Source organism: Psammomys obesus, unplaced genomic scaffold (genome assembly GCF_907164565.1).
Source record: "Psammomys obesus unplaced genomic scaffold, mPsaObe1.curated_primary_1811, whole genome shotgun sequence".
Classification (NCBI taxonomy): domain Eukaryota; kingdom Metazoa; phylum Chordata; class Mammalia; order Rodentia; family Muridae; genus Psammomys; species Psammomys obesus.
The window spans coordinates 6,539,531-6,561,301 of record NW_026585987.1 but is presented as its reverse complement, the minus strand read 5'-3'; the positions used below and the strand labels follow the sequence as shown (position 1 = coordinate 6,561,301).

The window sequence follows — 21,771 nt, the reverse complement described above, 5'->3', positions numbered from 1 at the left end:
TTTTTTTTTTTTTTTTTTTTTTTTTTTTTAATGGTGAGGATCTATTATCTAAAAAGAAAAGTTAAAAGGTGTGAGAATTCATGTTCTGATGACATCCCTAGGCTGTCAGTGGGCAGAGGAAATACCTTGACCCCAGGTGTAGTCTCTCAGAATATATACTTAGACAAAGATCTTCCTTATGCTGGCTTCCTGGATGAGACGTTTTTTGATAACTTGCTGTAACTAAACCGACAGCCATTGATGAAGCAGAGCTTAGAATTCTGCCTCTAATTCCCAAAGCAGTCAACAGATTTAGCTTCATCATTCCTATTTATTCTGTGAGGTAAGTTTTTTTTTTTTTTTTACTGATTATACCACTGACGAGATTCATAATCAAAAACAGAGTTTTAGTTTAGTTATTTCTTGTTTGAGAATTGTGTACACGAGTACTGCACTTATTTAAAAACCTCCCATTTTCTCCTTTGTTCCCCTCAGTCCTTCGCAAATCCATGGCCTCTCGTTTTTTAACCCTTTCTCTCTCACACACACACTAAGTGAATTCGCTTAGAAATGCCCATAAATCCACATGTTTAGGGCTGACCACTTGGTATTGGACAACTTATAACTGTATCATGACCCCATTTCCCTTCCCCCCTTCCCACGTACCCCCTATGCTCCATTTAAGATAGATGATGTGTTTCTAATGCAACAGCACGTGAGGATTTGAGTTCGTCTATGAACTCTAAGGGTGCTCTGGCAGCTCTGAGTGTGCGACCCTTGTGCAGTATTATGAGAAGAGACTACTGGCTCACGGCACTGTGGCATGTGCCCGCAACTTCAAGCATCTGGTGAACCTTCGGAGGGGTTAAGAGTAGAGGCACACTTTATGACGCTGACACAGACTTGCGGCCGAGACATTTTTCTCCTTCAGTTCCGTTAAGGCAGCGGCATTTTAGTGCTGGTTTCTATGGTGGCGGTGGACAAGGCAGTGGGTGCATTTGTGACAGGAAGGCATCGGTGCTTCTGGTGACATAAAAGCTGGTCCTCAGGGAGGAGACTTTCAGGTTCGCTGCAGCTCAGGGACCACTAGGTTCTATGTCCGAAGTTCATGGTGTCCTTAACAATAGGGCTTAACCTTCCACCTCTGCGGTGCGGTGCAGTGAAGGGCAAAAGCAATGGCCTACAATATTTTAAGATTTTCTTGGTCGGAGGGTTTCTTATGCTTATTGTTGGATTTTTTTTTTTTTCTTAGATGGCCTTTGACTTTTGGAGGAAGCATTTTCAGATGAGAAAGTCAAGCTCTATATGTATACTTGCGTGCTGACTTATGTGCATTGTAGGAATCGTTAGTAAATAGCCAACAGGACAATTCCTTATGATGTTTTCAGACATCCTTACTGTTATTTTACCCTTCTCTCTCTGTCTTCTGAAGTCATCTCCTCCCTCCCTATTTTAGAATCCTCACCCTGTTCTTCCTATTTCACCGTCAGATCACTTGTTCTCTGCCAGTCACCTCTCTTCTGCTTCCCAACCCCCTAACCCAGGAATCACCCCTTCTTACTTTCCTGGCTTCTGCCGTTACTCTAGGATTTGAACTCAGATCTGAAGATTTGGAGCTGGAATCCTCTGATGAGAAGAAATATGTGATTTTTGTCTCTCTGGATCAGCATTACCTCACCCAATATGATCTGGGTCTGGGGTTGACCAGAGATTTGCCATGACCATGAACAGATAAGAGGCTTTATCAAACAATGAGCAAGACTATGGATACTGTCCAGGACCATAGCTGAGACTCAAGATGTTCAGAGTATGGCTCTGATAAATTGTTAGTGCAGGGCTCATGAAAGAAAAAAGACAAAGTTACAGAGCTCTTTGGAGGTCAAATTAGCTCATGTCCGGCAGCGCCTGACTTTTACAACAGGCATCCTGAAGATGCCTCAGTTATCTCCACCAGGCAAGCAGCTTTTACAAAAGCAAAAGCAGCAGATAGCTCCCAGGACCCATTGTCTTGAAAGAACAAAAGAGGCAGTAAAATTTATAAAAACGGGCAGTTTCTTAAGATTAGCTCAAGTTTTCTTGGGAAAACCTCTATCTTGGACAAGTTAGTTTGACAGGCTACATTTCACAAACTACCAGTTTACAAATTGAAGCAATTTGCTTTGTATTCTTTAAGTACAATAATAGTGTTCAAATATTGAGCATGTGCTCATGATCACAGCCCCAACTCTGGAATGCTGAGCAGTATATTGTTTGAAGAAACAGTGGTTGGAAACTGTCATAGCTGTGGCAAATTCTGAATTTAAGCTTCTCCATGTAGGTGATCTGGGTGCCTACATGCCTGTTCAGGCTTCAGATTGTAGACTGGTGTGCTTCTGACTCTTAACCATAAAGTTAATTGTTGCTACTTCATAAGTGTATTTTTTCTACTGTTCTGAGTAGTGACTTGACTATCTGATAGACAGGGTCTAATATGGGGGTCTCGGCTCACAGCTTGAGAACGCTGCAGACACGGTTGAGGGCTAAGCTACTCTACCGTCGCCATACTCTAGCTCCCTGAAATGGCTGCTGTTTCTGTCAGCAGTGGCAGAAACGGTAGGCTGCCAGTTCAATCCCAAGGCTCCCTTTTAGGAACAGAACCTTAGGGTGGGAGCTGGGGCAAAGTGCTCAGCCAAAAATCGGAATCCTTGGTCTCCTTTCCAGGAGTGAACCATAGGAGTTCCATTTTTGAAGATACATGGACTTTCTGGAACACACTTAGAAGGGGCGGGCTTAGCTGGGTGGTGTCTCCTGATCTGTCCTGCTGCTTGGAGTATGACAGTACTGACTGGTGTGGCTTTTGTTAATGTGGACTTTTAGAAAACTTTGAGTATAACGGTCACTAGTATCTTGGGACTATGGAGACTGTTTGGACTGCTTCCGGACTTTTAAAAAATTAATTAACTAACTAATGTATTCACTTTACATCCTGGTCATAGTCCCATCCCTCCCCACCACCTACTCCCACCCCACTCCCTCATACCCCACCCCTATTCTTCAGAAAATTTTCCTCTCTTGTCATCTACCCCAGCTCATCAAGTCGTATCAGAGCTGAGTGTGTCTTCTTTCCCTGTAGCCTGGCAAGGCATCACTCCAGGGAGAAGTTAACTGAACAGCTCACAAGAGAATCCATGTCAGAGACAGCCCTCGCTCCTCTTCCTGTGTAGACTGGGTTTCTACTCTATTCTTTTCACACAGAACTGTGCTTGAAAAGTGCAGGGACTAGGGAACTATTACTTCAACTTTTGCCTTTGGGAAAAAATCTAATGTGATGGCACGGATACTTAACAATTGCAGAAATGTCTGATAATGCTTAGTGTAGCAGTGGGAACAATAGGCTTGTTGACATTTAAAGAAGGGAATGACCTTGGGACAATCTGTATGGCTCTGCAGGCATTTGCTGCTCAGGCAGCTGTTACCCTGCAGGATTGTTTTCTTGCAGTACGTGTTCCCCTGTGTCTCTGCACACCAAGCACTGTGGTGGTGGTGGGGCAAAGGCAGGCTTGCAGAAACCAAATGGGACCAAGCCTTGTCACTGCGGTGCACATTCTTGCCATCCAGGAGATCAGGCATTTCCCTCCTTGACACATATCCCTTGGCCCCACCCCTACATGTCCTTTGCTCTGCCTTCCATTATATAATCCTGCCCTCTCTCTCCTTTGCATCTGCATAGATTGACTCCTTTCTCATAGTTTTATTTGAGCAGACCAAAGCAGCTCCAGTTCCCTTGACTACTTGTTAGGGAAACCATGGGCAGGGTTTCATTTTTGAGGATACAGTAAGACATTTCTTTGCACCTAATAATACAGTGGATGTGGAAGTGTCGCGCGCGGCCTTTGCCGATAAGGACGACGCGACAACCGAGGATTTCTTCAGCGGCAAGTTTATTGTACAGCTCTTTCTTGCAGATGGTGAAGGACCCAAACCCCGGGTTGTGCTCTGCTTAAATAGCCAGCAGCGCGACCTGTCCGTCTGTAATTGGTGCTCTGTTCAAGTCTTCATAAGCATATGGCTGGCAATTGGAGTGCAGCCTAAACCCTCATTAGCATAAAGCTGCGCATGCGTAAACTGCAGGGCGGCGCAGGCAAGAAGCGCGAAAATGCTGGCAAGAAGAACCAGGAAGCAGGAAGCCGGCGCCATCTTGTAATGGCGGGAGCGGCTCCCGACATCTCCCCCTTTTATATATATTAAAGGCCATCTCAATCAGAAAAATAACACACCATGAGGTTACCGATCAGCCTGCTGAGCCAACAGCGTCAGCGATCAAGGAGTTTACACAGTGTAAGAGACCCTCTGCACCTTGAGTCCCGTGCAATGGGAACCTGAGCCCTGGGAGGTGCAGAGGTCTGTCTTGAACAGCATCCTGGTGCAATGGGAACCTGTGCCCGTCAGGAGTGCTACAAGTTCAGACAATGTCTCAACGATTGAGCATGTTAAGCCAAACTTGGGGGGATGTCCCCTGTTCCACAGCCAGCATAGCCCGCACCATGGCCACATTTTTAAGATGTTGCTGTCTCTTAAAACGGCAGAGCAACCAAAAACAGAGGAACAGCCCTGCGAGCATAGACATGCCAAACATTCCTACACCAATCCATTCTTTAAAATAGGAAAATGCAGAGGACAACCAGTTAAATAATCCTTGAGTAACAGAAACATCTAGGCGAGTGGAATTAATTTGAACAATTGCTAGGCGTAATTTTCTCATTGTCTCATCAAATTCGGCGGACCAATTAGATTGTTGAGACATTGGCAAATATGGTAGCCCTATGGAGTCATTGGTGGTAAAGAGCCGGGGGAAGACTTGTGCATCATACATGACTGGCATTGGTCGTGGGAATGTTGATAGGATCCCCCAGCGGATCTCCTGGGTCTCCACCTCCAGGTTCATCTGCACTCCGCTCAGGATCAGGATCAGGGTTAGGGTCAGGCTCATCTTGCTTCACCACCCGGGTCAATTGCGCCGGAACCCAAATTGGATTTTCTTGGTCCTGTGGGAAAATACACACAGCTCCCCTGGATCTTATAAAAATAGGATCCGGTCCTTTAATGATTATAAGAGCAGAGAGCACAGCTGCTGCCAAGCTTTGATTTGTTACCGGTATTTGTTCATATACTTCAGGTGGGTATAAGGTCTGATTAATTACCCGAGCGTCCTCCCAGATTGGGAACGCGGTTTTAATCCGCTTCCTCTCTTTTTCTGATATCAGGGAAAATTTTATCTCTGCAGATTTGGGTTTTTCAGTGGCTGACTTCCGCATGGAGAACCCGGAAGTGCCAGCATAGGCCACATATGGTGGCAGATCCGGGCGGTAACGCCCTTCCTCATATTTAGCTGCTTCCTCATCCAACTCTGCCTGCTCGTCAGGGTCGAGCCCTGATTCCTCATCAGTTTGTTGATTCTCAGAAGAGCTGTTTTCGCTCTCTGTAGACTCCGGCTCGCTCGATGACGAGGCGGCTTTCTTCTTTTCCTTGCTACCAGTCTGTTTTGGTTTCTTAAACTTCTTAACTAGCTTTTGCGCCTTTAGCGCTTTAGCCTTATCTTCCTTGGTCCCATCCTTAGGGGATTTACCGGTCTTAATTCCCTTTTCTGCTTTGGATAGACTGTCTTGATGGTCCCGTTTCCCACAACTAAGGCACAGACAACACAACAAGACCACAGAAATCATACCTTGCAGAAAAGTACCGCGGTTCTCACGCCACTGACTTTGAATCCTTACTCGACGAGCAGTCGGGGTCCTTCGAAGCGATCCTCCACTCCGGGGTTCGGCGGTTCCCGGGTTTCGGCACCACTTGTCGCGCGCGGCCTTTGCCGATAAGGACGACGCGACAACCGAGGATTTCTTCAGCGGCAAGTTTATTGTACAGCTCTTTCTTGCAGATGGTGAAGGACCCAAACCCCGGGTTGTGCTCTGCTTAAATAGCCAGCAGCGCGACCTGTCCGTCTGTAATTGGTGCTCTGTTCAAGTCTTCATAAGCATATGGCTGGCAATTGGAGTGCAGCCTAAACCCTCATTAGCATAAAGCTGCGCATGCGTAAACTGCAGGGCGGCGCAGGCAAGAAGCGCGAAAATGCTGGCAAGAAGAACCAGGAAGCAGGAAGCCGGCGCCATCTTGTAATGGCGGGAGCGGCTCCCGACATGGAAGAATTTGATGCTCTATGATGTGTGGGTTATTATGCTGGAGAGAGCTCTTTTGTATTTATAGTTTGTTGGCTATGTAGGAGGAGAGAGAGGGAGGAAGAGAGGAAGGGAGGAAAAGAGGAAGGAGAGTATGAGAAGTGGAAAGAAGAAGGGAGGGACGGGTAATTCAATAGGTAGCACTATACAAGCCAATGGAGAGCAGAAGTGCAGGTCAGGGCCCTAGTGAGTCTCTCTTTTCCTAAGGGGCAGTCTGAATAGAACATTTAAGAAATGCTCCCAGAAGCAGATCTCTGCATTTGAGACTTTCCACAAGCCACCTGACAAGAATGATGGAGACCCAGGCCGAGAACTCTGTCAGGAGAAGTCAGTTATACAGAAGATCTGTGGAGAGAGGCAGCTGGCATGGGACTGTTGCAGTTCCCCAAGTCCATGCCTTCTGCTGCCCTGTGAATGTCCCTCCACCTGCCATTGTGGATGTGGGTTAGAGAGTGGGGAGAGGCAAAGGCAACCAACAACTTTGGATATTGTTCTAGTCCTCCCTCCTCTTCACATCTCAAGCTCAGTCACCTGCCATTTTAAGTGAATCTATCAGTGTCCATAAGGACCAGGCGGCATCAGGCAGCACATTAGATGCAATGGGCCTATCCTGGATGTATGTCCCTTTTCCTGTGCCTTCTCCACACTGTACCCACAGGGTTCTTTCACATCACTGTTCTCTCCTTTTTATAACCACTGTGGTTCATTTTCATTCCACACCCTAGTCCTAGCTCTTTGTGATCGGATGGCAGTTACATGGCTGGTCTTATCCTTCCAATATTCCCTTTAACTCTTCACCAGTGTTCCATGGTTCAGCAGTTAAGACCATTTGCCGCACTTCTAGAAGACTCAAGTTCAGATCTCAGCACTCATATCAGGCAGTTCACACCTTCCCATAACTGGCTTCAGAGTATCCAACTCACTCTTCAGTCCTGCTTGTATACACTCACACACATGACATACAAGTACATAGACATGCACATACAAATGAAATAAAAATCAAAATGGTATGTTTCTCTGCTTAGATTATTTACTCTTTTGCTTTGGCCAAAGCATGTGGTACAGCAGCCATCTAAAATATCTTCCTTGTTGCACACTCACAGCTGTAGCCTTAATAATCTCTTACCTTCTATTATGAGTAAAATGTAGAGGTCATTTCTTCTCTGATGTCTCAGGAAGTCCCCATACCAAGCTGTGGTACCTGGGTCCTTCTTGAGGAGATGAACTGTAGCTCAGTAATGGAGTTAGAGCATACATTCCAAGCTGCGTCCTCTGTTGCCCCAAACCCAGCAGTCTGGGCAGAGGTAAGGGATCTCTTAGACTTTTGCTGAGGGTATGGACTAAGTGAACTGCGCCTCTGACAAGGGAGCTGCACATGTGAGGAGCCAGCACATGGTGGTGCTGTGGCCACATGAATTGAGAAGGACGGCATCCTAAGCCAAGCCCTGCCTGACAGGTTATACTGTTCTCACCAAAGAGGCAAAGGGTGTCTTCTGGAGTCAGAACACTTCAACGGGGGCTGTGATGTCAGTGACATCATGACGTCATATTCAGACGGCTGGACACGTTACACAAATCTCAGAGTTCTAAGTACATGTTGACCCTCTTTATCAGAAACATCACCTTATCCCACCTTCCTCTCAAACCCCAGGTACTGCAAACTTTTTTTTCCCCCTGTTCTGCTTTAATATGAGACTTCAGAATTCTATGCTATTCAGGAGCTTGAGCCTCTGCATTACCCTTCCTACCTTCTATCCTAACATGGTACATTGAAAAGATGACATAGTAACTATTTGGCTGTTTGTTGATGAATTAAGTGACTAAATGATGAAAAGGGATGGTGAATGTTGGCATTTCAAGTACCATGCTTGGCTGTATTTTCCTCCTGAATTTATCAAGTCATATTTAGAAATATCCTAAATCATCTCTGGTAGAATTGGCCTCAGAAGGCAGAAATGGGTGGAGTCTCGATTCCCAGTATTCAGTCTTCCCAAATTCTATTTTGATTTTTGCATAAGAGAGTGCCAGCAAATTACACTTTGAAATTCTTGCCTATTGTTACATATGGTGGAGATAAAAAAAAAAAAAAAAAAAAACAAGCTGGGACTCAAAAGCCCAGTGTCTGCTGATTGGCAGGACTTACAGGAAAGTCATTTTACCAATCCACACTTTGGTTCCTGCTGTGATTCTCATGTGCATTCCCCCCCCCCCTCACCAATTCTTGTGTTGGAAACCTAATTCCAAAGTTTGTATGTTAACGACACTTTCCAGTGGGGCCTCTGAGATACAGTTAAAGTTAAAGGAAGTTAAAGGTGGGGCTTCCATGATAGTACAGTATGGCTTTTCAAAAGGACAAAGGGCTCCCGGCGGGGCTGACATCTTGTTCTGCTATGGCGTGTGATGCTGTCAGTGTCATGGCGTGGTAAGAAGTCCCTCACCAGACGCTGAGCAGATCCTGGTGCTGTGTGTTTTCTAGTCTCTACTGTCATAACAGTAGATAATGGAGGCTGTGGGGGCAGACTCATACTCACTAGAGATGGATATGAAGAGGCAAGACCAGAGCCCATCTCTCTAGGCTTTTGGTCTTGGGCTCTTTCCACTTAAGCAAGTGTTCTCAGAACTCAAGTCTGGACTGCCCAGGTTACTAAAAAGACAAACAAATGGAGGAAGATGTGTGTGAGGTGTGTGTGTGTGTGTGTGTGTGTGTGTGTGAGAGAGAGAGAGAGAGAGAGAGAGAGAGAGACAGAGACAGAGAGAGACAGAGACACAGAGAGAATTGGAGAATCAAATTTCTCCTATAAACCTTGTCAGGTATGGAGGGGCATTAACCTACTAAAAAGAGTGTATAAGTTACTGCTAAGCATCATGGACACTCATACTAAGAATCTCACTGAAGGTAGAAGTGACAAAAGCAAGCATTTAATCCAAGGAGAACATTAAAAGTAGGGTCAAAGGCATATTGGGCATTATAAATAAAAAAAAAAAATAGCACACACAGTTGGTTCAAAACAGTGAGCGCTGAGAAATTCACTATTAACTAACTACTAATGGTCCAGGATAAATGGCTTCTGTCGCTTCTCTGTATCATACACTTATTATTCATATATAAATTTGTTCAATTTTAGCATCCTTAGCAGTGTCTGAACCCTTTCTTATGTCCCTTTACCTGGCTCCTTTCCCTTCACTATTAAGGACTTCTTTGTATGGTGAAAGAAAGGCTTCAGAAAGATCAAATTGTATTGGGAAGTGGCTGTGTTCTTAGTTGTTGTCCAGAGTGAAGGGAGCAGGTGTCTTTGAAACTAGATAAATAAAGTTGTAAATATGCCAGGCACAAGCACAATTGACATGGCTAAAACCTGCAAATTTTAGAGAGCAGAGTAGACTGTTCCCTGGGGGCAGGATAACAGAAAGCTATAAGTTTCCTTCTGTCAGCTGCTCAGCCAGAGATGGGCTGTATGGTGAGGGTTCCACTAACATGCTGTGGATTCTTTTCTCAGATGGCAGGGACAGCACGCCATGACCGTGAGATGGCAATCCAATCCAAGAAAAAGCTCTCTACAGCTACTGATCCCATTGAAAAACTGCGGTTGCAATGCCTGGCCAGGGGCTCTGCAGGCATCAAAGGACTTGGCAGGTAGATGGCGTCCTAGTTACTTTTCTACTGCAGTGACCATGGCCATTCAGGCAGGAAGCAAGGCAGGTAGGCATGGCACAAGAATCGTAGCTGAGAATGTACATCCAGATCCACACGCAGGAAGCAGAGAGAGATGACTGGGTATGGCTTTAGAAACCTCAAAGTCCATCCCCAGTGACCTGTCTCCTCCCATAAGACCATACCTCTTAATCCTTTCCAAATTGTTCCACTAAATGGGGATGAAAATTAAACATATGAATCTATGGTAGCCATTCTCCTTCAAACCCCCACTGTTGTGGACATTGGGAAAGGAGACAGAAAGATCAGAAATGGGTAGGAGAGCCTTTTCACTGATGTTGTGATATTGCACAAATCACTTTCCTCTGAAGGCCCCAGTTTCTCATCTATGAAATTCGTTGTTTGGGTGAGCTGGTATCTGAGTCTTAAATTCTGAGTCCCCAAATTCTGCAAAGCATGTGTCTGTTCCAAGGAAGGGCAATTCCTGGGGCAAAGGATGTAAAGGAAATCATGGCTGGAACATGGAGAGAGGCCATCTCCAAAGCTGGGGTAAAAGAAGAAGAGGGGGTTATGATTAAAGAATTTGGGAAAACAGGCAAGGTGGCACTTGTCTGTCCTCCCAGCACTTGAGAGACAGAGGCAGGATGATCAGCAGATCCATGTCTTTTCAGGCTACATAATAAGTTGAGGCCAGCAGCATTGGCTACACGAGTTCCTATCTAAGAAAGAAGCTGAGATTTGTTCCCAGCTGGGCTGTCATGTCTCACTTCTTCCTGCAACTGCCCACGGGATAGCTGAGTGTCCAGCCCTACAGCATTCTATGGTCAGGCGAGTCCCCTCATGTGCCTGATAGTGTGAGTAGACCTGAGGACTGAGAATCTCAAGGAGAAAGGAGACTGGGAGCCTCCTTAAGATATTGTGTATTTTTTCTTTTTTGCCTTTTCTGAACTTTTTGTTTTATTCTTTGCATTGAGTATGAACCTTGTGTCCACTGCTGAATGCTCATTTCAGTCAGTCTACTTTGCCTATGAGCTTTTCTGAGAACAATTTCACACCCAGGAATAATGCTTAAAATGTTGAATATACCTTATTCCAATCAGACTGATGCATAAAATTAACTATCATATTTAAACAATGGGTAAAAACACTAAAAAAACAAGTCAGTTTTTAAAAATAGATTATAGTTGTTTAAGATGGAGTTCAGAACATACTCTATTGTTTTCTGAGTATCTACTTTAAAAATTTTTATTTATTACAATTTATTCACTTTGTATTCTAGCTGTAGACTCCCTCTCTCTCCTCCCTATCCCACCTCTCTCCCTATTCTGCTCCCATGCCCATTCCCCAGTCCACTGATAAGGAAGGTCCTCCTACCCTTCCATCTGGCCCTAGCCTATCAGGTCTCATCAAGACTGTCTGACTACCACATAGGGTCTCTGAAAGACTCTACCTAGCAGGGTATTAAAGCAGATGCAGAGACTCATAGACAAACTTTGGGCAGAGTGCAGGGAATCTTATGAAAGAAAAGGGAGATAGAAAGACCTGGAGGGAACAGGAGCTCCCCAAGGAGAGCAACAGAACCAAAAAATCTGGGCCCATGGGGCTTTTCTGAGAGTGATACTCCAACCAAGGATCATGCATGGAGATAACCTAGAACCCCTGCACAGATATAGCCCATGGCAGCTTAGTCTCCAAGTGGGTTCCCTAGTGAGGGAACAGGGACATGAACTCAGTGGCTGGCTCTTTGATCATCTTCCCTTGAGGTGGGGGCAGCCTTACCAGGCCACAGAGGAAGATCTTGTGTAATGTTAACAAAATTATATTGAGTGTCTACCATAAGCCTGGCCATGTATATATTTTGGGGACCTCATAGCTGGACAAGCTTCTGTAGGTCCCACCAAGTACTTAGACTAAGGAAGTAAACGTGTCATAAATGTGTCTTTCAGTGGTACAAGGCATTTGATAAAGAAGTACAGGATGCCTGTGTGAGGAGAATCCAACCTCACACCCCCAGGCTGCAGAAATCTTTATTTCCAGTCAAGTACACATACCCAAAATACTTTCAAGAAATAAATGAGCAGGCACTCACTCCCATGTCCTTCTTAAACTAAGCTTGGCTCAGGGCTGTAGATGCTATCATAGGTTACTTCCTTTCAGTGTTCTATGGTTCCAAACTCTAGCTCTTCCATCTTGGGTTCACCTCCTTGTCTTCAGGGCAGACATCTGAGAAAACCCTGACCTGTCTTTCGCTAATGATCATGCAACTGAATGCTTCCTGCTGCCTGTGCCATTCCTACCTTTTGTTTCCACTCCACCTTCACCTAAACTAGTCTTTCCACTGTGAGCTGATACCTTCTCACTCTAGGCTTCTGCTTAAACCTCTGACTGTCTTCATTGTTAGCCATTGTTCCCTAGTCTGTCCTCAATTCATATAGAGGGAAGCCCTCTTAGAGACTACTCTTATCTTAGCATCTATTGAAAGGCAGGCACTTCCCTTTCTTCTAAGTCCAGACTCAAGTAAATATATTCCCACAAACATAAACATTCTCAACGATCTTGCCTTTGAAGGGCATCTTTTCAATTAGTATCTACCATCTGCCAACACCCAGAACACTCATTCTGTGAAATGTAGGCTAATGGAACCATCTTCCCATCACTGGATGGATGGGAAGTATTTATCCTGAAGGTCAACATCAAGAAGACTCAGTTATTATTTTGGCATCTTTATTTTTTGACACTGAAGTCTGGAGAATTTTAGTAGTATAGATTCTTCCTTAAATATTCCTAGTAGCCAAGAAACATTTATAGCTCCTGTTTCTATTGCCAATATTTTGAATTCATCATATGTCTTATGCACTACTGAGATTTTGTCCCCTTGTACATACTGGGCAGAAAACTCTCTCTTGAGCTCTAATTTATGTCTTATATCCAAAGACATGAGCTAAGTTTTTAAATAATTGGCAACTGGTGAAAATCTCTGGTAATTGCTTTACTACCCCCCCCCAAAAAAAAAAAGATGAATCAGTCCTTTCCGTAAATGGAGCTATCAACACTCATCATGTTTTGAGTTGGAAAATTGTTACTATTCCATCTTCACCTCAGCTAGCTTTTCCATTGTGAGCTGATAACCTTCTCACTCCGACAAATTATCTTCATCAGCCCACCACACTGACGATTCAACTTCTGAAGTATCTTGCGATCTCTTCTCATATTTTCATCTCAGTTGCTCATAAGCAGATACTCAACTCCTTTCCACTGGACTTTACCACAGCACCCATAACTAGTTCGTTCACTTCCAAGCATACTGTATTATAATTCTTTTAACCGGCTATTTTTAAGGGTCTCTAAAATTTTTATCTTTTTTATATTTTGCTCATAAAAACTATACAGTTACTGTTTTAACATGTAACAAAGTTTAAGTCCTTTAGAAGTAAGGAGATTAAAATTCTTTACATTCTTCTATGGACCAACTTGTCCATGTTTATTAAATTTTTTTAAACCTTTGGTAGCTTCTTGTTCCCAGAGATGGACAAGGGCTGTCCTACAAAATACTGTTGATCTGAAATGCTTACCCTTGCCAGAACTCAGAATAGCTTAGCAGCTGAACACCTCTCTCTCTCCTGTTTTTTCTCTCTCTCTTATCTCTCTTACTTTCCTCTCTCCTTCTCTTTCTCTATCTCTCTTATATTTCTCTGAATAAATTCCTTAAGGATAGAGTCTGTGACTCATTTACCTATGTATCTTACATTGCAAGGTTTAATGCAATATTTGGCAGCTTATAGATGACTAACTAATGTTGAAATTTATTGATCAATACAAGATGTTAGTGATACATTATTTATTTCAAATTTTATCCCTTAAAAAGAAACTTATCAATCTATTTCTTATAGCAAGAAAGTTTATTCATGAACTCTTGTAGCTGATAACTATTAATAGAATGATTGCTATGAAGCAAATTTATAACAATATAAAACCTAGAGATGGGCTTTGTTGCCATATAGTTCATGTTCAAGTCTATATAATGTGCTTATTCAAGATTCAGTGCTAAATTCAACACTCAGAGTGTTCTTTCTAGATTTTAAAACAAAGTATGGAATGCAAAGGAAAAGAATCTGACGTTTTATCTATTTTTATTTTTCGCATTGCAAAAAATGTTCTCATTACGGCATTTTATACATATGTGTCATCATTCATCCTTACTCATCTCCTCCCCATTGTCCTTTTACATTTATCTACTCCTTCTTGCTGGTCTACTTTCTCCCACATCCAGGCATCTCCTTTGATGTCATTTGCATCTGAAGCTCTCATCACAGAACTAGCAAAAAAAAAAAAAAAAAAAAAAAAAAAAAACAAAAAACAAAAAAACAACCCTGTAAGTTGTAACTTAGAAATTGCACATTATGTTAGTATTAATTGGAAAGGAAGGATCAAGAGTGTAGACTTTTATAGAAAAGTGAGACCCAGGGCAGCTATAAGTTAGGCTCAAGTTTACATAGCTGGTATTACTGCAGAGCTAGAAGTCAAGTTCATAGTTTTGAAATCCTAAATAATAATTCTGTCTTTTATAAATCTAGTGAAAAATATAATTTTTAGGGCTTTTGTATGGGGATTGGTGTATGGTGGAAGAGAAGGGAAAGCCCAAAAAACAGTAAGATCATAACAGTGTGCTATGACATTTATAGAAAGACCTTAAGCACTACAAAATCAATGAGAAGACACTCTATGTCTTTCATAAAAGTTGTAGGTACCGTGCATTTAAATGATTAGACTCCTTGGCTGTAACAGATGTGCTTCTAAGGAGAAGCTTCCTGCAGACAAAAGAGCATCTATGCAGCTTATGTGGTCCATGTACACATACTGGAGAAATTAGAGCTTTATTATGCTTGTTATTAGCTTCTGGAGATTTTACTATATGATAAACTGTGATTCAGTTGCTTAGCTACATTTTTTTGGCATTTCTTTAAGTGAAAGATGAGGAAACTATGGATTTACTAGCAGACGTGGATTCCTGAAAAGGTTACCTACATTAGTAGCTCTTCATTATTATAACATGATACCTAGGATAATCAACCTGCAAGGAGGATAAGTTCATATTGGCTCACAGTTTTAGAGGCGTCAGTCTATGATCACTTAAATTCATTGCTTTGGGCTTGTGACAGGGCAGTGTCACAGCCCAGGGAACATGCAGTGGTGGTAAATCTTCCTCTTCTTGGTGGCTGGGAGGCAAAGCACCAGAACTCAGGCAGGGTCCAGGTAACAATACCATTTGCAAGGGCAGGATTCAAATTCAAATTACATGACTTTCTTCCGCTCCACAACAGCCTCTGCAGGCACTGCTGATCTCCAGCTGCTCCAGGGAACCTGACAGCCAAACCCCCACTCCTAGATTTTTGGGAAACAGAAAAGATCCAAACTATTGTGCATGTCACGGAATTAGAACCAGACAGTGCAACTGTAGCCCTTTCTCTGTGTGTAGGTGTACCCACGCACATGTGTGTTGGAAGGCTTTCCTTCTGGTACAAAATGCTGAGGAGAGAGTCTGCACTTGGGAGCGAGGCTGTGGAGAGAAAGCTGGAACTCCTGTGTTACACTTTAAAGACAAACAGCGCTGGTTCTGCAGCCTCACAGTCACACATTGTTCTTTGTGTGTGTGTGTCGTTGTTGTTTTAATGTTGTTATCTTCAGAGTGTTTCGGATTATGGATGACAATAACAACCGAACCCTTGATTTCAAAGAATTTTTGAAAGGGTTAAATGATTATGCTGTGGTCATGGAAAAAGAGGAGGCAGAAGAACTTTTCCGGAGATTCGATAGAGATGGAAATGGGACGATAGACTTCAATGAATTTCTTCTCACATTAAGAGTAAGTGTGAGTCCTGGTGCAGATCTCCTGTTGGTAGCGTGACAGAAGTCACACTGGACCGGTGACTCATCGCAATGAACATTTGCAACTAAAAGAGCAGAGGGGGGATATGAAGAGTCAGGGGAATGAGTGGGAGTGGGGTACAGATGTGAAAATCACAAAGAATCAATAAAACTTGAAGTAAAAAACAAACAAACAAACAAACAAAAACGGGAGTAAATGTCGTTCCCAACTCTACCCCCATGGGTCAGTATTTTCTGTTGAGGAATTTGGCTATCATGGATCTTGGGTTGGTTACTTCAAGGCTTTGTTTTCAGCACTTGTTAGTACTTTTTGGAGGGTGTGGGCAGAAGACGGTGAAGCAGCAGAGGGTCCACCGAAGGGAATATTTAATCACGTCTGCTACAGAAGAGGCTCATTTGCATATAATTTTCCTCATGTTTTTTTTTTCAATTTTTAAAAAAATCTAGCCCCCAATGTCCAGAGCCAGAAAAGAGGTAATTATGCGAGCTTTCAGGAAGTTAGACAAAACTGGAGATGGGGTTATAACCATTGAAGACCTTCGAGAAGTTTATAACGCTAAACACCACCCAAAGTACCAAAATGGAGAATGGACAGAGGAGCAAGTCTTCAGGAAATTTCTGGATAATTTTGACTCACCCTATGACAAAGATGGATTGGTAAGTGGAAAAGATTAATTCAAATGAAATTTGTCTACCCAGCTTGAAATTGTAAATGAGGAATAGGTTCAGAGCCTTAAAAATAGCAACTTCTTGACAACACAACTTACAAATAGAAAACATACACTGAACAGGCTTTCTTGGTAGGGGAAGAAACCAGCTGCTAATTGCTCATCACGGAAAACGTGTTGTTTTCAGCATCAGCCCATCTCATCATTGCGGTATTCCCCATATACAGCCAACTATATTCTCATGACATAGATTACAATAAAACCGTGTTTAATTTTAAATGGGACCAAGATGCTTTGGAACATCCCCCGAAGGCTTTTTAGGACATTTAGTTCTTTTTACTCTTGCTCTTAGGAGTATCATTTGCCATCACGGTTTGCCGTGTGAAAAGGCAGCGGTGGGTAAAGGGAATCCCAGCGAGCAGAATTTACCCTGACTCATTTTTTAGTCAGTTTTGAGATTAGCTTGCACATCTAAATTACAGTGAACTTGGAGACGACAGCAAACACTCTATCTTCATTAATCATTACTGTAAAATATATAAAATGTTGTGTGCTGGAAGAGATGACTAAAGACTCATAAGCCACCTGTTTAGATACTTAGACACTTTAGGCAGTTTTTGTCTTAGATGACCTGGTAGTTACAGTGATGGGGGAGGGGAGCCCTCAGCAGCAGCAGCAGCAGCAGCAGCAGCAGCAGCAGCACCTCTCAACCTTTGGGTCATTCCAGAAAAGGTAAGTGGAGCAGTGAGTAGGAAGGGGTGGTGCTTATGGTAAGGATCAGCAAGCCTCCTCCCTCTGCAGGGAATTTCCCCCTTCCTTTCCCATAAAATCTGATGACCTGCCTTATTATCAAGGGGTGGGAGGTAGGAAGGGGAAGTTTCCTGCCTGCTGACATTTCGAAGTCAGAGATAGGGAAGTAGCTGAAGTAGTGTCTTGTAGGTTGAGGAATTTGTGACAGCAGATACAAGAGCCCCAGTTTCTCTGGGCAGCCAAATTTCTAAAACAGAAATAACAGAACTGTATGTTTCCTCTAGCCCTCCTGCCTTTGATCTCCAAGGTGTCAGAGAAAAATAGCCAACTGCCATTTCCCTTAATAGCTTGACTCTACATAGGTCCCTGTTTCTGGTTCCTTCTGCAGGTGGTTCCTTCTCGTCACAGGGGAAATGTCAGCTGCCCTTGATTCTAGCAGGTCCAAGTAGCCATTTGTGATTCAACTGATTTAACGTCCCCATTTCATCTCCTTCTGACATTTATCTTAATCAGCCACATAAATCTCTCAAATTCTCAAAAGGTTATTGAGGGTTTTTTTTCCTCCTGTAGTTACGGTATTTGATGTTGCTTGAGTATCATAAGCTTTGTAATAATGTTGAATATTATTGAATATTAGCTGTTAATTATCATTGGGTGTGTGTGTGTTGAAAATGCACATTACTGACAATACTAAGGAAACACAGAACCTGACATTTACAGAGATGTACCCCCAAAGTCTTTGCATATTTAATATATGCTCCATTGATGCTTGCACACATTTGAGATCCTTAGAGCTAAATTATTTTTTTAAAAAGCCTATTTTTATTGCTAAACATATACACAGTCTTATTTGGTATAATAATGAATCTGAACAATATTTATTGAATGTGTATTTACTGGCTATTGTGCTAAGGACTTTACAGATATTTTATTTAATAGACATAATAAATATGTTCATAAAAGTGATTCAAACTTTTGTGGGTTTTTGGGAATTGAACACAAGAAAGGAACAGTCAGCACTCTTAATACTGAGTGATTTCTTCAGTCCTCAACCTTTTTATAATATCTTAAAAATATAAGAAATTATAAATATAAAAAACCTATAGCAAACTCTTTCTTATAGAGAATAATTTCCACATGTACATTATTTATTTGTAATTACCTTCAGATGATCACAGATCCACTTTTCACTGAATTGAGGGTGATTTTTCCTAATGTGTTTCACTGATTTTGAGTGAGAAGGTTTGGGAAACAGTTTATGGAGACACTGTGGGTCACATGAATATTTTGGTTAACTTACAGACTTTGTTTTGTTTCATTTTTATGTTGGTCAATGAGCCCCTATAGTACATAGAAGAGATAGTAATGGTTCCAAAGATTAGTGGGACATATTAAGCTGTTATGGACTAAGAACTATTCTTTGGTTATTTATGAATTTCCTTTCCTGTGATGTTTTTGTCTTTTGACTTAGAGGTAATGTTTTTGTTAACTCTCAGCCTTGAATGAGTAATTCATATCTGGAAATGTAGGCAAACCACACACGTTTTACTAGAAGTCTCTTTCTCTACCCATAAGACAAAGCATTTGTTGAAAGCTGAGACATCGCTTATCCTGACCTTGGACATGACCTGCTTCTGACATGTGCCAGAAACACAGTATTAACTGCAGCTGAAGAACACATATTTCTTTTTCTGACTTTAGTCTCTTATGTCTGAACTAACCAGTCCAGGTTCTTAAAGAGAAGATGACAACCCCTGCCTCACCCTTTGCTTAGGATGGCTTGGGTATTTTCAGGGCTTACTTTTCCTCCTGCTTTGAGCCACTGTCACCACTATCCTTAAGCCCATTTATTCTCTTTACTTTTCTTTTAGGTCTGTTTCTCAGCTGCCATCACACACACATAAATCCTCAGTGGTGATGCCCCTTCTCTTTCTAGGGATGGCAGGGAGGCCTCCTTTAAAATGAGAAGCAAAGTGTCCTTTCTTTCTAACTTTTCTACAACAGGTGACTCCTGAGGAGTTCATGAACTACTACGCAGGCGTGAGTGCATCCATCGACACTGATGTGTACTTCATCATCATGATGACCATTGCCTGGAAGCTCTAAAGGCCTGTCCCTGGGAACCAGGCCACGGAGACAGTCACACGACTTCAGAAGATTAACCCCCCATCCCCAAAACTCAGAATGATATTTTAGATATTTTCTTTACTGTTCATTGCACAGCTTTTGCTTTGCCAACACACAGTATTTTCTCGGACTGGCTAAAGGGAAGAAATAAAGTAACTAAGTAATTAACTATGGGCTTGCCTCTCTGAAACTGTTTCCTTTCCTCTAAACTAGGAATCATTAAATTTACATATCTAAATCTCTTAACACTGTGGCTGTTTCATGCAGGTGTTTAACCAACTTGGTGTGTCTCTCTTGGTCATCAGTGAAATTTTGAATATTTTAATTATGACCTCATGTTTGTACAGATAACCAATGTATTTTCACCTTTCAGCTAGATATGAGACTATCTCTATTTTTGGTCTACTTGTAAAATCTCTTGGTTGTGTTGCTCTCCTTGTGGAGTTCCTGTCCTCTCCAGCTCTTACTATTTCCCACTTCTTACCTAAAATTCCATTCACTCTGCCCGCCAGTTGGCCATCAGGCTCAGCATCTGCTTTGACAGTCTGCATGGCAGAGGCTTTCAGAGGCCCTCTGTGGCAGGTTCCGAGCAACAGAACAAGAAAATTTGAACACAGGGAACTTCCCAGAGACTCATACTCCAACCAAGGACTATCCATGGAGATAACCTAGAACCCTGACAATGCAGCCACTTCTGATGAGAACTGATAGACTAAGATCAGAAAGAAGGAGAGGAGAACCTCCCCTATCAGTGGACTTGGGGAGGGGCATGCATGCAGAAAGGGGGGGAGGGTGGGACTGGGAGGGGAGGAGGGAGGAGCTTATGGGGGGATACAAAATGAATAAAGTGTAATTAATAAAAGTTAAATAAAAAATTAAAAAAATATCTCTAGGTTGTAGAATCTTAAGGGTTTTACTCTCAAGTTAGGAACCAGAATGAAGTGATATACTAGACTGATAATTTCTACAAGCGAATTTGGACTTTTACACCTCAGAGTCTATGGACGCCTTGTTTTGACAAATAGATTGAACATAACTATTGGCTTGTTTGTTTCTATTTGTTTTTAGAAGACTGATGTGAGCGAGGAGGCAATTTCTTTGAATTGTAGACCCATGGCTTCCCTGTGGTTGGAATTGTAAGCCTGGATTGGACTCTACTGTTTTATGCGGAACAGCTTCACTGCGCTAACTAGCAAACTTTCCTTTAGTGCAACATTTGTCTAACTCTTCCCTACTGTCAGCCAACCATGCCGACAGTTCTATCCACCCAAAGAGGATGGCAACATTCCAAGGCAGAGTTTCCATCTTGATACTTCATGATTCAAATCGTTCTAGCACTCAGCTCTGTTCCTATGTTATTGACATGAGAGTATCAACCCATGACTGGCTAATAGATACATACAGGAAGGCTCACAGAGCCTCAGGCTGCAGCTCCTGTTCTGCATGATCTGTGCTTGGGGTAACAGACAACAAAATGAGCAGTCTCTAGTTGTGGTGCTGGAAGGAATTGGAGCTGCTTTTGTTGTTCAGAAGTTCGTTCTACAGACCCTATCTCTCGCTGCTCCTAGGCATTAGTTTAGATTTGGTTGATGGTATTTCAAGGTCTTATGAATTTAAGTGGTTTAAAAAAGTGTGTCTGAAGATGTTTTGTAGTTTTAACTTTTACCCCACAGTCACTATTTATTTTAAAAATATTTTCTAATTATTATTATTATTATTATTATTATTATTATTTTACAGTTTATTCACTTTCTATCCCAATTTTAGCCCCCTCCTTCATTTCCTCCAGGTCTCATCCTCCCACCCTTTTCCTCCCCTATTCCTCTTCCCTAGTCCACTGATATGGAAAGTCCTCCTTCCTTGCTGTTTGACCCTAGCCTATCAGGTCCCATGAGGACTGTCTGGATCTTCTTCCTCTGTGGGCTGCCTAGGGAGCAGTGATCAAAGAACAGGCAACCAAATTCATGTCAGAGACAGTCTCTTCTCCCCTTACTAGGAAGCCCACATGGAGATTGAGCTGACTATTGATTACATTTGTGTGTGTGTGTGTGTGGGGTGTCTAGGTCCTCTTCATGCATGGTCTTTGGTTGATGCATCAGTCTCTGCAGTCCGTCCTCCCATTGCTCAGCTTTTTTGACTTTGTTGGTCTCCTGTTGTAGCTCCTGTCCCTGCTGGGTCCTTCTATCTCCCCTTCTTCCATAAGACTCCCTGCGCTCTGTCCAAATTTTACTCATTTAAGTTGAAATCACGATAGATATTGGTTTAAAATCTGTGAAAACAAGTATTGCAAGTTGAGAATTATATTAATTCTTTGGTAGTGTATCTTGCTTTGTTTCTTGTTAGGAAAGCTCAACTTATTTATCTTAATGACAGGTTGGAGAAGAGGCCTTTATCTTGAAGTTGGGCATGTCTTCATATCATAAGAAGCAAGAAACCTCCCACCCCCCAATATTTTCCTTTGGATTTACTCATTAGTCTTCTTAAAGAATGGCAGGGC

At 42.5% G+C, this 21,771-nt stretch overlaps 1 protein-coding gene across 1 annotated transcript in view; it reads left to right on the top strand.

The window, feature by feature from the left end:
- Capsl (calcyphosine like) overlaps window positions 1-19,904 on the top strand; it is a 20,256-nt gene extending 352 nt beyond the window's left edge. Inside the window, exons 2-5 of the mRNA XM_055601046.1 lie at window positions 9,689-9,825; window positions 15,529-15,706; window positions 16,177-16,386; window positions 19,152-19,904. Of these exons, the coding sequence (XP_055457021.1) occupies window positions 9,689-9,825; window positions 15,529-15,706; window positions 16,177-16,386; window positions 19,152-19,253 (627 nt within the window). The 3' untranslated portion in view covers window positions 19,254-19,904. The remainder of the gene's footprint in view (window positions 1-9,688; window positions 9,826-15,528; window positions 15,707-16,176; window positions 16,387-19,151) is intronic.
- The last annotated feature ends 1,867 nt before the right edge of the window (window positions 19,905-21,771 follow it).